The sequence below is a fragment of the Mytilus californianus genome, unplaced genomic scaffold, assembly GCF_021869535.1.
Source record: "Mytilus californianus isolate M0D057914Y unplaced genomic scaffold, xbMytCali1.0.p SCAF_4, whole genome shotgun sequence".
NCBI classification, from domain to species: domain Eukaryota; kingdom Metazoa; phylum Mollusca; class Bivalvia; order Mytilida; family Mytilidae; genus Mytilus; species Mytilus californianus.
The window spans coordinates 80418294-80430508 of record NW_026262690.1 but is presented as its reverse complement, the minus strand read 5'-3'; the positions used below and the strand labels follow the sequence as shown (position 1 = coordinate 80430508).

General features: G+C 31.1%; 1 protein-coding gene across 4 annotated transcripts in view; it reads left to right on the top strand.

Annotated features, from left to right (window-relative positions):
• The window catches only part of LOC127738640 (uncharacterized), an 85094-nt gene that overhangs the window by 53342 nt on the left and 19537 nt on the right, over nucleotides 1-12215 (top strand). For 3 of the 4 annotated variants that reach the window (XM_052249961.1, XM_052249960.1, XM_052249959.1), the window contains 5 exons: nucleotides 22-75; nucleotides 3187-3407; nucleotides 4018-4370; nucleotides 5791-9245; nucleotides 10615-10739. In XM_052249961.1, the coding sequence (XP_052105921.1) occupies nucleotides 22-75; nucleotides 3187-3407; nucleotides 4018-4370; nucleotides 5791-9245; nucleotides 10615-10739 (4208 nt within the window). Of the gene's footprint in view, nucleotides 1-21; nucleotides 76-1599; nucleotides 1708-3186; nucleotides 3408-4017; nucleotides 4371-5790; nucleotides 9246-10614; nucleotides 10740-12215 lie in introns of those variants that run through there. The other variant, XM_052249962.1, reaches the window with a different exon arrangement.

Here is a 12215-nt window from a genome sequence, read left to right as displayed (position 1 = left end):
CACAGGTGTTTTATCTTTCAGTTTACAATTGGAGAATCAGTACCAGTCTGAAACAGAGAAAATAGAACGAGCAAAGTAAGTATGAATAATTGATACTAATGTTGTGACAATATTTTGCTGTTTTTGTTCATTTTATTATTGACAAGTTTCTGTTGAGTTGTTTAATCGTTATTTAATTGCTGGTATACTTTTGTGCTTGATTGGTATTGCTGCTTTCCTGCTTCCTGTTTCATCTTTCCTTGAACTCTTTTTTAAGGATATCTTGCAGTTGTTGTAAATTAATGAAGCTACTGGTGATTTAATTGATATTATGCAGATTGCAAATCTTTCTAAAAAAAAAAAAAGCTTTTGCTTTTCAAATACTTTGAATATAATTGTATTATTTAGATACATGGGACCACTGGTTCATACTTTTACTATCATTAAATTCATTTATCTTAGCCCTTGCCTTTATGATTAACATTGTTCTATCCTTATGCTTAACCTTGCTTTTACTAAGATGGTTATCTTGTCCTCACAATAGCCCCAAATAAAACAAAATCCTACCCTCATCTTTGCCTCTACTTCACAATAATCCTATTCTTGCTTTTATCCTAACCTAACTTTGAGTACTGATTTTATGTCATAAAATCTTACTTTATGGGATCTTTGACTATGTGTAGCCTTATATTTACTGTAATTGGCACCTTTTTATATTCTACTTCGATTCATTATTACCATAGAGAGTGAATGTTACATATTTTACGACACTATTTTATTTATAAACATTTTCTATTAACCTTTTAAGTTTATGTCTCATTTGACAGTTTTATGATTTAAATATTTAATTGAATTTTAAAGTAAAAATCCTATTATGGTATTTAGTGACATTGAAATTATGTAAAAAATAAAATATTTAAAAAAAATATTGTTAACTCATGCTTGGAATTGTATTTTCAACATGGAGAAATGTCAAAGGATAACTTATTAGTTGTAGTGCATAATGTCGTTATATCATGATGATTCTAGCTTATTAAGGTAAGATAAGATAGTTTATAAGTCTTTCTAAATTCTTCAATATGATACATGATTTTAAACTAATGTTAGGATTTTATCCATTCTTTTATGAGATTAGGATGTTATACCTGTTTAAATTTAATGTCATGCTGGCAGGAAAGCTTATAGGTAAAGAATGAGAAATCTCTTTTACCTTCTGTTCTTATTAATAATAAAAGTAAAGAGATTCAAACATTTCTATGGAAACTGTTGAATTATTTATAATAATTCAATAATTAAATCAATACCCCCAATTAAGTAGCATTGTCCTATTATGTAAAGGATATAACAGATAAGTCTTATTAATTCATGGAACTATCCAATCTTTATGAACAATAAGCTTATTAACATAAGCAGTCAATTTAAATCTCAAGAAGTTAACTTTCAGAGGTTGTTAATTTATAATAAAAATACACTTGAGAAATGTATAACTGTTAAAGGATACCCTTTGCCAGAAGATAAGAGGGTACCTAGTGATCTGTAAAGGTTTTATGTTATACCTGGATTATATACCTGCAGTTGTTGAAGGAGTTGACTTTAAACCTTATACTTATCATCAATAGCCGGTCACACTATGTAATATGTACTCCAGGGGGAAAAAATGTATAATTCATTATCCAAACTGATTGTTTTCGGATATTCATCTGCATGGCCATGTTTTGTTGGCGAAGGGTAAGTCCTAGCACGTTTTAAAGATAAGGGTTGATTTTTTTCTTTTGGTTTATATAGTTATATACATTTATCAGGTATTAAAGTTATATGTATAAGTTAAAGTACACTTTTAACTGAACTAAAAATGTTTAAATGGGGAAATTTAAAAGTACACACTTTTACTAAAAAAGGGGAAAATGCAACGAAAAAAAGAAAGATATTGGATATTGCACTATGTAAAAGTTTTGCCGATACTGTCAGATATGATGGAATGTCTTATAAGTGGTTCTAATAATATTTGTTGGTCCCCAGGGACTCCCTGCTGACTTTATAGAATATACTGTTTGTAAGATTTATTAACTGGTATGTGCTTCAAAAGTTAGACTGATTTTACTTATTGCTTATAAAGTTCAAAGTTTATTTGACAGGTTGGCTATGTGGGAAACATTTTCAAGATTTACTGTCCAAAATTTGACATCCTTTTCAGTTGTAAAATTTAACTGTTCTTTGAGGTGTTATAACTGTCAAAATTTAAAATTCCTTTTTTATTTACGAGACATATAAATATGTAACAATACAAATATTAGGGGTCATATTTATCTTGAGTGATAAGAAAGTCAGTTTAAATGGTTAATTACTTTCTATTTAAAGGCTAGATAAAAGAGAAATTTTACTGTTACATTTTATATGTCGGGACCTCTAATCTGGAGACAGATTGAAATATCAGATAATGACAGATATAGACGTTTTTCTTTTACTAGTCATTCTTTACAAAAGAAAGTCCCACCCAAATATTGTTTGAACATTAATTGTAAATACTTTGCTATTAATGGAAAATAAACAAGTAGTCATGTAAGAATGATTGATGTATATCTTGTTTAATTTAAAGTTTTTTTTTATATATGCATGTATAAAACTTAAGCCAAAGCACTGTAAATTAAGTTATGTCCCTTTATATTAGAAATTGTTATGACTTGGGCCCAATTTCCAGTACGAAATAAACAAGTATAAAATATGCAAAAAATCAAACATCTAAATTCAGTAGTTGTGAGCAAGAATGTCTTTTTTTATTCAAATACTTGCACAAAAATACCTTCGATGATATTTTCACTAAAAGTTATTTAATATATGGCCAACTTTTGACCTATGGAATTTTGTTTTTAGTAGATCTGTTGGAAGTTTATTATAGAAATGTACTTCCACATACTATACCTTTCTAGCATAGCTGTACAGTTTGTAAAAATCTATCAAAATATCCTTTATTAGCTTGAAAAGGTAATCATAAATGTAGGTTATTTCTTAAGGTAATAATGCAGATTGATAATAGGTCTAATTTATTCACATTTTTGCATGCATAAGAGTTTACAAACACTTTGAAGGAGCCATAAGAAATTTAGAAAATGTTATGTCAGGCTAACCTTACTGGTTAATGAACTGTACGGAAAATTGTTTTCTGTTTGTACAATAACTTTGTTTTCAAATTTGAATGTTTTATTTCAGGGAAGAGTTAGAAAGGTTAAAACAAGAACATTTACAAGCTGAGGAACAAAGACAATTAAAGGAGGAAGAATTGTGGAATACTCATAATCATCATTTACATGAAATAGAGGAAGAAAGGAAAAGATTGACTAAATTAAAGGAGGAGACATTTATACAGAGACAGAAAGCTGACCAGGAGCTACAGTATTCTAGAGAGTGTCTGGAGAAAGAAAGAGAAGCTTGTAAGTATAAGACAGACTTAAAACTTGGTTCACAATCACTCAAAAATAATTGTGTGCTACCCAGTCAGGACAACAAGGTTGAATTTTCAGACACACATGGTTAAGATACTTCTTTATTGGCAATTTGTACATTTCCCCATTGATCCTACTGCCTATTTAAAGATTAAGGACAGGACATGATACTCGAAAATATTAAGCAATGACTTCACATAACAATGCAGCAAAGTCACGTTTTCATGTCAATCCTCATCAATTTATCAATGATATGCATGCGAAGTCGTTCAAACAACCAAATGACCTTCAAAGCACTTTGTACATGTTGAATTAGTTTTACTAACTAATTCATGTAATTTAATATTTTAAACTAAAAATCAAATATAGTTAATAAATTTTGCTGATAAAAAGAATAATGATGTTTTATTTTGAAGCTGAATTCATCTGCTTGCATATCGGCACGCCCTAGCATGCTTGCTTAAAATTCTTACTGATAAAGTCAGTATCAAAAACAAAAATGCCATTATTCTTCATGTCCTTTGCATGATAGACTATATTTTTAAATTCAGTTTTGAAGTAGTTTTAGGTATTGCACAAAAATATCTTTATTTTGCAGTCTACCAAGAACTACAGAGTGAATTGACTAGAATTAGAACTGGTAAATCTAAAAGTACAGATGATGATTCTGTTTTCCCAGAAGACATAGACACTAGTGAAGTTTATATTGACTTTATTAGAAGAAGGAAACTTTCTGTTGAAGGCCAGCTTAAAACTATTGTTCAGAAGGAAATCCTGAGGACTTTTTCTCATCAAGAAACTGAAAAATCTCTTCGTAAAAAGACTGATGATTTAGAAGATGAGTTTGAGTTGTCTAAACATCAGATTGAAAACCAGTTGGTCAAGATTAAAGAAATAGAGGAACAATATCGACAGAGAGATGCCAAACAGTATACAGAAATAAACAAAACGGTTAGTTTATTGTTTGTTTACTTCATTTTGAGTTGAACAATGTTGTAATGTATGTGATGTTATGTTAGAATCTGTTCCTTCAGGATTACCTGAGATCAGCCCATGTTTTTGATTGGGTTCGTGTTGCTCTGTCTTTAGTTTTCTAAGAAATGGCTGTGTTTGCGGACTTGTTTGTCTTTACATCATTTTACATTTTTTTGCCATGGCATAGTCAGTTTCTTTTTGACTTAAGGATTTTAAATGTTCACATGGTATCTTCTGCCTTTTTTTTTTAAAGATGAATATAGGCAGAATGTGATCGTTTCTGTTGGTCTGAAAAAAAAATTGTGTTTTATTTCCTAACAACATCATCATGCATGCATTGTTGTCCTTTCCCATGCCGACAGAAAATCGATACCACAGATTGGCAAAGCAAAGAAACTTTATATAATAATTGAATTTCAGCCTGTGAAGATTTCATAATATGATTAAGCAGCTTTGTTTATCAAAAAAATAAGTTCACAATATATATTATGCCTAAAAGAATTAGAGAATTTCAAAAAAAGAACTGAAAGGAGGTTTATTTTAGTGGAGTCTAAATTTTGTGATTTTTAGGACCAAACCAATTTAGCAAGGTTTTATTTTTCATGCTTTTAATTTTTCTCTATTATTCTAATCTTCCTTAAATAATTGACTCTTTTTTCAAGATTTTATCTGATTGCGAAATGAGTAAAAATAAACATCTTGCAAAATCTCCTACCCTTTAGTAATCCTGAAACAGCAATTTTTTTCTCAAACAACAAATTTGGCACACAGTCAAATAGATATATAGAATAACCACTTACCATTGTCCAAAATACTTTTATTTGGAAAATAAGGTTCAGTAGAAATTTGATATAAAAGAATTTTTAAAGTCTTATAAATAAGATTTTGCACAGGTTGAAATCAGTACTGCAGTAAATTGGATATGGTGAACCTTTAATTGATTGAAATTGATAGATAGAATTTAAATTTAATAGAATTGTCTGAATTTTCATGCAGTGTATTGTTTATTATGCTTTAATTTGTATTGTATTTATATATGTTGTGTCTGCTTCAGATCATGGATATTGATTGTGGAAGACAATAACAAACATTGTTTTAAAACTTGTAAAATCGATCATGATCAATTATAGAGTGCATTTATAACAGACTAAAATAAACATATAAATGAGCAGGTGCATGAATTAATAGATATGAAGAAAAATGTATTTATTTACAGTTATTGGAAAATAATTCTTATATAATTTCAGACAAAATTACAAAAGTTTAACATTATAAGTATTGGTTTGGATTTACATACTTTGAATAGCAGAATGTACAATGTACAATTATGAATGTTTTATTACTGATTAAAAATTTTTTTTGCTGAAAATGATTATAAATTTATCTTTTTTTTCAGGAATCAGAATTAGACGAGATACAACAAAGAGAGGAGCAATTGGAACTGTATATAGAGGAAAAGCAGGATCTTTTAAATGTAAAATCAGATAAACCACGTCCACTCAGGACTGCTTGTAGTGTGGAGGTTCTTAATAACTTACCAGTAGAAACAGAATTTGGTCAGAAGACATCTAGTATGTTAGCATTAAATAGAGGAAGTGTTGGTGACTTGCCGGCTATTTCTCATCAGTTTTCATTGTCTTCCATGATGTCTGTTGATTCTGGGAGTACAGAATCAGATTTAAATAGCAGTCACTCAGATAGTAAAAGTAAATTAATTTCAGGTGCTAAGAAGAAAATTTCGACAGGGGCAAAAAGTGTTACTGATAGACTGTATCAAAAGTCAACACCAAAATTCAAATATGAACCAAAAACTAAAAAAACTTCATCGCCAGCTGCAGATCACAAAACCAGAGGAAGGAAAGGGTTACAATCAGACAGTGGTTCCCCTCATAGAATACATGATAATAATGGAACTATTAAGAATTCGACTCCTGAAAAAAGAAGGAGAACCTCTCCGTCGAAGACTGACAATGCTTATGATACATCACAGTCATGTGAAAATCAAACTTTATCAAGGAATGCTTCAAAACGACATGTGAAAAGTAGTACCTCATTAGCAAGTGTACCAGAAGCTGTTGGAGAGGAAGGGGATGATCAAATCATGCATTCTACTCCTGACATATCACAAGTTGTAAGGAGGAGAAATAAAGGCAACAGAAGTAATGTCTTTGATGATGACTTCAGGAGACACTCAGAACCAGCTGGAGAAGAATTGGCAGATGCCTTTGAAAAATATTCACAAGAAATGGAACTATCTGGTGGAGTTGATAACTCTAATTATAGACATAGTGTAAGTCAGGATGAAAGTGTGTCAAATAGAAATAATGTTGACATTCCGTCAGTAATTGTGTCTGATGATACTGATAATGTAACATTCCTTAGCAGAGGGGTCATCAGTGCTCAGGGACAAGAATGTCAGGTTTCTATGGCTGTACTTGACGGACAAGAAAGTGTAGTAACTATGGAGGACGTTGAAGGTCAACAAAAATTTCATGTTTCTATGGAGGACCATGCAGGTTTTATGGAATGTCAGTCGGACAGTACATCTCAGGAATCTTATTTAGTCATAAAACCTGACGTAAGATATGAAAAAGAAGTAAAAGTTAGTGATAACAATACAAATATTGATGAGGTCGTGAACAGGACGGCAAACTTCACAGTTGATCTGATGCCAATTATAGATGTGTCATACTGTGAGGGAGAACCTTTAATTCCCAAGTCACATAACAGTAGCCAAAACACACTTTCTTCTGAAGCAGATAGGTCAGACATTCTTGAAAATGATTTGAATCAGACTGAAAATGTTGACACAGGTGAATGTGTAGCACAAGGAAATAGTGAAAACATGATTCGAATAGGAAGTAAGCGAGAGCATAAATCACATCCTACCTCAAATGTACCCACAAAGCTAAGAAAAAGTGGTCAAAATAACTATCAATGGCTAGTTAATGCTATTTCTAGCTTGAGTGAAGAAAAACTTTTGGATTTAGATTATGGTGAGGAAAATGAAAACTCAGAGGAATCAGATAAAATTGACAATGAATTCCATGGAAATGATAGTGAGCTTGAAACTGATGGAAGTTGTGATGAAATCATTGATCAAGAAAATGGACAAAGCTGGGGTTGGAAGGCTCCAACAGGAGAAATACTTGTGATAGAAAATAAAGTAAACGATAATACTGACTCAAATGTGTCTAGATCTGAACAGGAATATCATGATAACAACAAGGAATATTATTCTGATTCATTAGATGATGAAGATTCATTGGATGGATCAAGACCAAGTGGGGATCACGAGGAGGAAGACATGAGCGATTCCTTAAATAGCTCTGGTGAAGAAGGAAATGAAAATAATGGTGAAATGAATGAATACAGTATAGATAACCCTGAAAATGGTGTCATTGAATATTTTTCTGACATTGAACCCGATTTAGAAAATGTCTTACCCGAGGAGATGGTACAAGACTTGTCTGATTATGATGAGGTTGCTGATGATGATGATGACGACATGATGGAAGAGCGTACACAGATCTACATACAATATCCTACGGACTTCCCAGGTAGTTTGTTATACAGTATTAAAGAAGAATCTGTCCCAGCATCACCTGATCTGTCAGAATCTAAAGATTTCAGTTCTGAATTAAGTTATGATGGCGATCAGACGCTAGAAGAAGATAAATATTTGTCACAGGTGGTAGTATTAGGACAGGAAAATCAAGCCACTGTTACCAGAACTGAGGGTGATACTGAGGAAAGCGTTTCCGAGATTCCTCAAGATAAGGTACAGCAAACTAAACAAGGAATTTGTGGGGAATCCAAAGATTTACAAAATTTACAAACTTTATCAAATGAAATGTGTGTAAGGAGTGAAACTCAAATTGTACTAACTGCAGAAATGGACAAAATTGAAGATAGTCCTTTTGTTTATCATCCAATTGGATCTGTTCAAGGTGATCAGGGTAAAGTGGAGCTAGTAATGTCAGCAAAATCTGTTCAGATCAGTGGAATGGATACAAGTGATGTAAATAGTGAGGATGATCAGGAAAACAGTGGTCTTTTACAGGAAACAACAAAAGACTATGATAGGAATCTTGAACTTTGTTGTGTCAGTACTCAGAATAGCAGAGAACTTGATAGTGAAAAAAATGAACAAGATGGATTTGATAGAAAACAATGTGAACAAGAAAGCAGATTAAGTACTGACGACACAAATATTGTCAGTGAACCATGCCAAGTTTGTAACATCACTGACAGTGAACAAACAGACATAAATGATATCAGTGACACAAACATTGAATGTCAAAGTGCTTCCGAGTCAGTCACTGATAGTTCAAACAGCTTTTTTGCTAACTGTACATGTGCAATGCACCAAGCTGCACAGGCTACAAATAACATAGGTAAACTTTCAAACAGTAAAATTTTGGACAAATCAAAAGCTTGTGAAAGTGAACTGCCATTGAAACAAACTACCCTTCATGATCAAAATAGCAAAGATCAAATAAACACACAATTACTAGATGCTAATAATTTGTCAGTCTCGGAGGAAGTTGATATGGACACTTGTAAACCGATAAATCTAAATGAAGAGACAAACTGTGTTGGTGCTGAAACTCAAAATGAGCATGAAAAGGTTAGGCCAAAATGTTCCGAAGACAATTCTGTTAATCCTAATGAATTCATTAAAGTGAAACATAGAAGATCTAAACCTGAAACGAGGACTTTAGGAGTATCAACCTCACCAGATTTGGTTACTGTTGGTTGTGGTGATGATATGGCCAGTGATGATTCTTTACAAGAAGTTCAGGAAGAACTACTTGTTCTACAGGAAGCTCTGGATAATAAATCTCCAAAGTAAGTTGTGTATTTATAATTATACTCATACACATACAATTGGAAAGTTTAGTACTGTCAATCATAAATTTTAAAAATTACTGATTACATATTGAGAGACTTTTCTTATTTCTAGTATTATGATTTAGTATGGTTATAATGATCATCATATTTCAATTTTTCATATTGGAAAAAGACAGTTCTCACACTTTCTGAATATTTCAAAATTGTTCAATGGATTTTAATTAAATTTTACACAGGGATTGCACAATGTGCAGAATGCACATTTAAGTTAAATTTAATTTACACATGTATTAATATTGTTATACTAGGAATCAGGTAAAATATACTTGAGTCAGCCATGTTTTGTCGCAGGTTTGGTCATAGCAGATTTGCAATAGAGCATTTTACAGAAATTTGCTCGATATAGCATTTGTAAATTGTCTTTATTTTAAAATACTTTATTTCAATGATATGATTTTTTTAAAATTCCGTCAGATTAATTAACAACAATTACTGATCATGCTGATGAATGGGTTTAATAAATGTGTGGTGATACTGATTTTCCTGTAAAATTTAACCAGGCATGATAGACGTTATCAGTTGTTTCATAAAAAAATATTATGTTTCAAATAAAGCAGGGTTGGGAAGTGGCCTCTCATTTGTAATTGAATATTTTATTTTTACTAGCTAAAGGACTATTACAAGTTATATTATAATACATGTTATATAAAAATTTTCTGAGAAGCATCATGTAGAAAATTCTTGACACAAAACATTTCTTGTCTATTTGCCATATCATCACAAAAATGTTGAATCATTGAACTTAATGCTTTAATGCAAGTTTAGTGTTATGTATATACATAATTATTCTGGGTAGACATTAACTTTTGAGTATTACATGGCTCAATAACTTATCAACAACATGTACATTTTTATGTAAATTAAATTTCCCTTGAATTTATCAGATTTTTTTCATGTTTGGTTAGTTTGTTTCAATGGTGCATGTTTCTTTGACAAGATAGATATGTCATGGAGTTTCACATTGAGATTTATAAGTTTACCTTTACTAATTAGAAAAAGTAAAAAGTCAAGGTATTATATCTGATTATTATGAATATTAATTGACCTGTTTATTGATTTTTATACCTGATAAAAAAACTATTATTATTAGTATCAATTGATCAACGGCACTGTGTTAAAATTAATTCAGGTATTTTATCAATTTTTGATCTAGATTCATTTCTCCCTTAGTATAATCATTAAGGATCAAAACATCTATATTTGACTTAACTCTTAACTCTAGTATCAATAAAAACAAATCCATTATAATATAAGATTTAATTGATTATAGGAATTTGATGACTTGCATTTTATCATTATTTTCCAGGTATACCAATACAAATGGAAGCTCACTGTCATCAGCAAGGAAAGCCACCAGAAAACGTGCCATGCAGAAGAGAGGAAGTGGCATTTGTACTGAATCTGAAGATTTAATGTCCAGTGATTCTCCTGGTAAGTTTTCCAAATATAATCTCCGAAAGATTTATTGTCTAAATTATCATCATTACCCTGCTCGAAAGGAGACAGGTTTTATTTGTTTACCTCTGTCCATAACACATATCTGTCACATTTTTCACTGCAACTATAGATCATTGCTTTTACATATATGACACCACGGTTTATCTTGCTGTGCAAAACTGAGTGATACAATTTCATTTCAATTCATTAGCAGTTGTACTACAAGAAACTATATCTTTAAAATGTCTAGCAAGTATTATATGGCACTAAGCTTCATCTGGTTATGCAGTACCATGTTATAAATTTTCAGTTTGTGGTGTTCTACTGCCGAATAACTTATATCTTGAGTAGGGTATGATTTACAGGCAATAACTGATTTACAGAATGTCTTTTTTTCTTGAGAAAATCTCTTACAGTAACTGTTTATACAACACCTAATTTTTATGGCAAAAAATTGAAATTTTACAAGGGTTTGAAATTGAGCAAAATATATTCCATAAATACAAAAATGTATATTTATTTATTACAAAGATAGCAAGACAAGCTTAAATGTAATTTCTATGGAAATTAATTTTGTTATCTCGTCTGCGACGAAAGTCACAAAATATAGGGATTACATTCAGGTGGCAGCGATGGCGTAAACAATTTGTATAAAGCTTTATATTTCAGAAGGTAGAAGATGGGCCATACATTGCAGATACCTTATGTTTCCAAGTTTCTGTCTTTCATATGTCCATTTTCCTTGACCTCATTTTCACGGTGCATTGACTTTAAAAGTGAAATACTCTCTTATTTTTAGTAATAGGATAACCATATTTGGTATATGACTTTGTTGCAAGGTCTTTATGTCAGTCAGGTAGAGTTCACCTGATCTTGACCTTGACCTTATTTCATGGATCAGTGATCAAGGTTAAAGTTACATGGTTAAGTCCATATCTCAGATACTATAAGCAGTAGGTCAGCTATATTTGGTGTATGGAATGGTTGTAAGGTCAAGTAGGCAAGACATTCCAGCATGTACACTCTTGTTTGTCTTTCATTCACCTCTAGGCAAGAAATACTCACAAAACAAAGATATTTAATCAAAGAATATCACAGATATTCAATAGATATTTAGAACTTTACATGGTATATTTGAATAATTATTTTTTTTAATTAATATAGAAATATTGGAATTTTTCAATTTAATAGCCCAATTTGATTTGATTCATATAATCTTGTTTAAAACAGTGTTAATTGATTGATTGAGAACATGATAGGGTTAATATTCTTTATTAATTTGACAGAATATTGGCTGGAAGTCAAATTTGATCTGTAAAAATACCCTGACCGAGTCAAAATTTTTCACACATAATACAAATTTCTTTACTTTCATTAAATAATTATATATGTAGGGTACTTGTTTACCATCAAGAAAACCAACTGTTAAGGTATGAAGGTATAAGAGCTTCTATTTTGTTACGATACAAT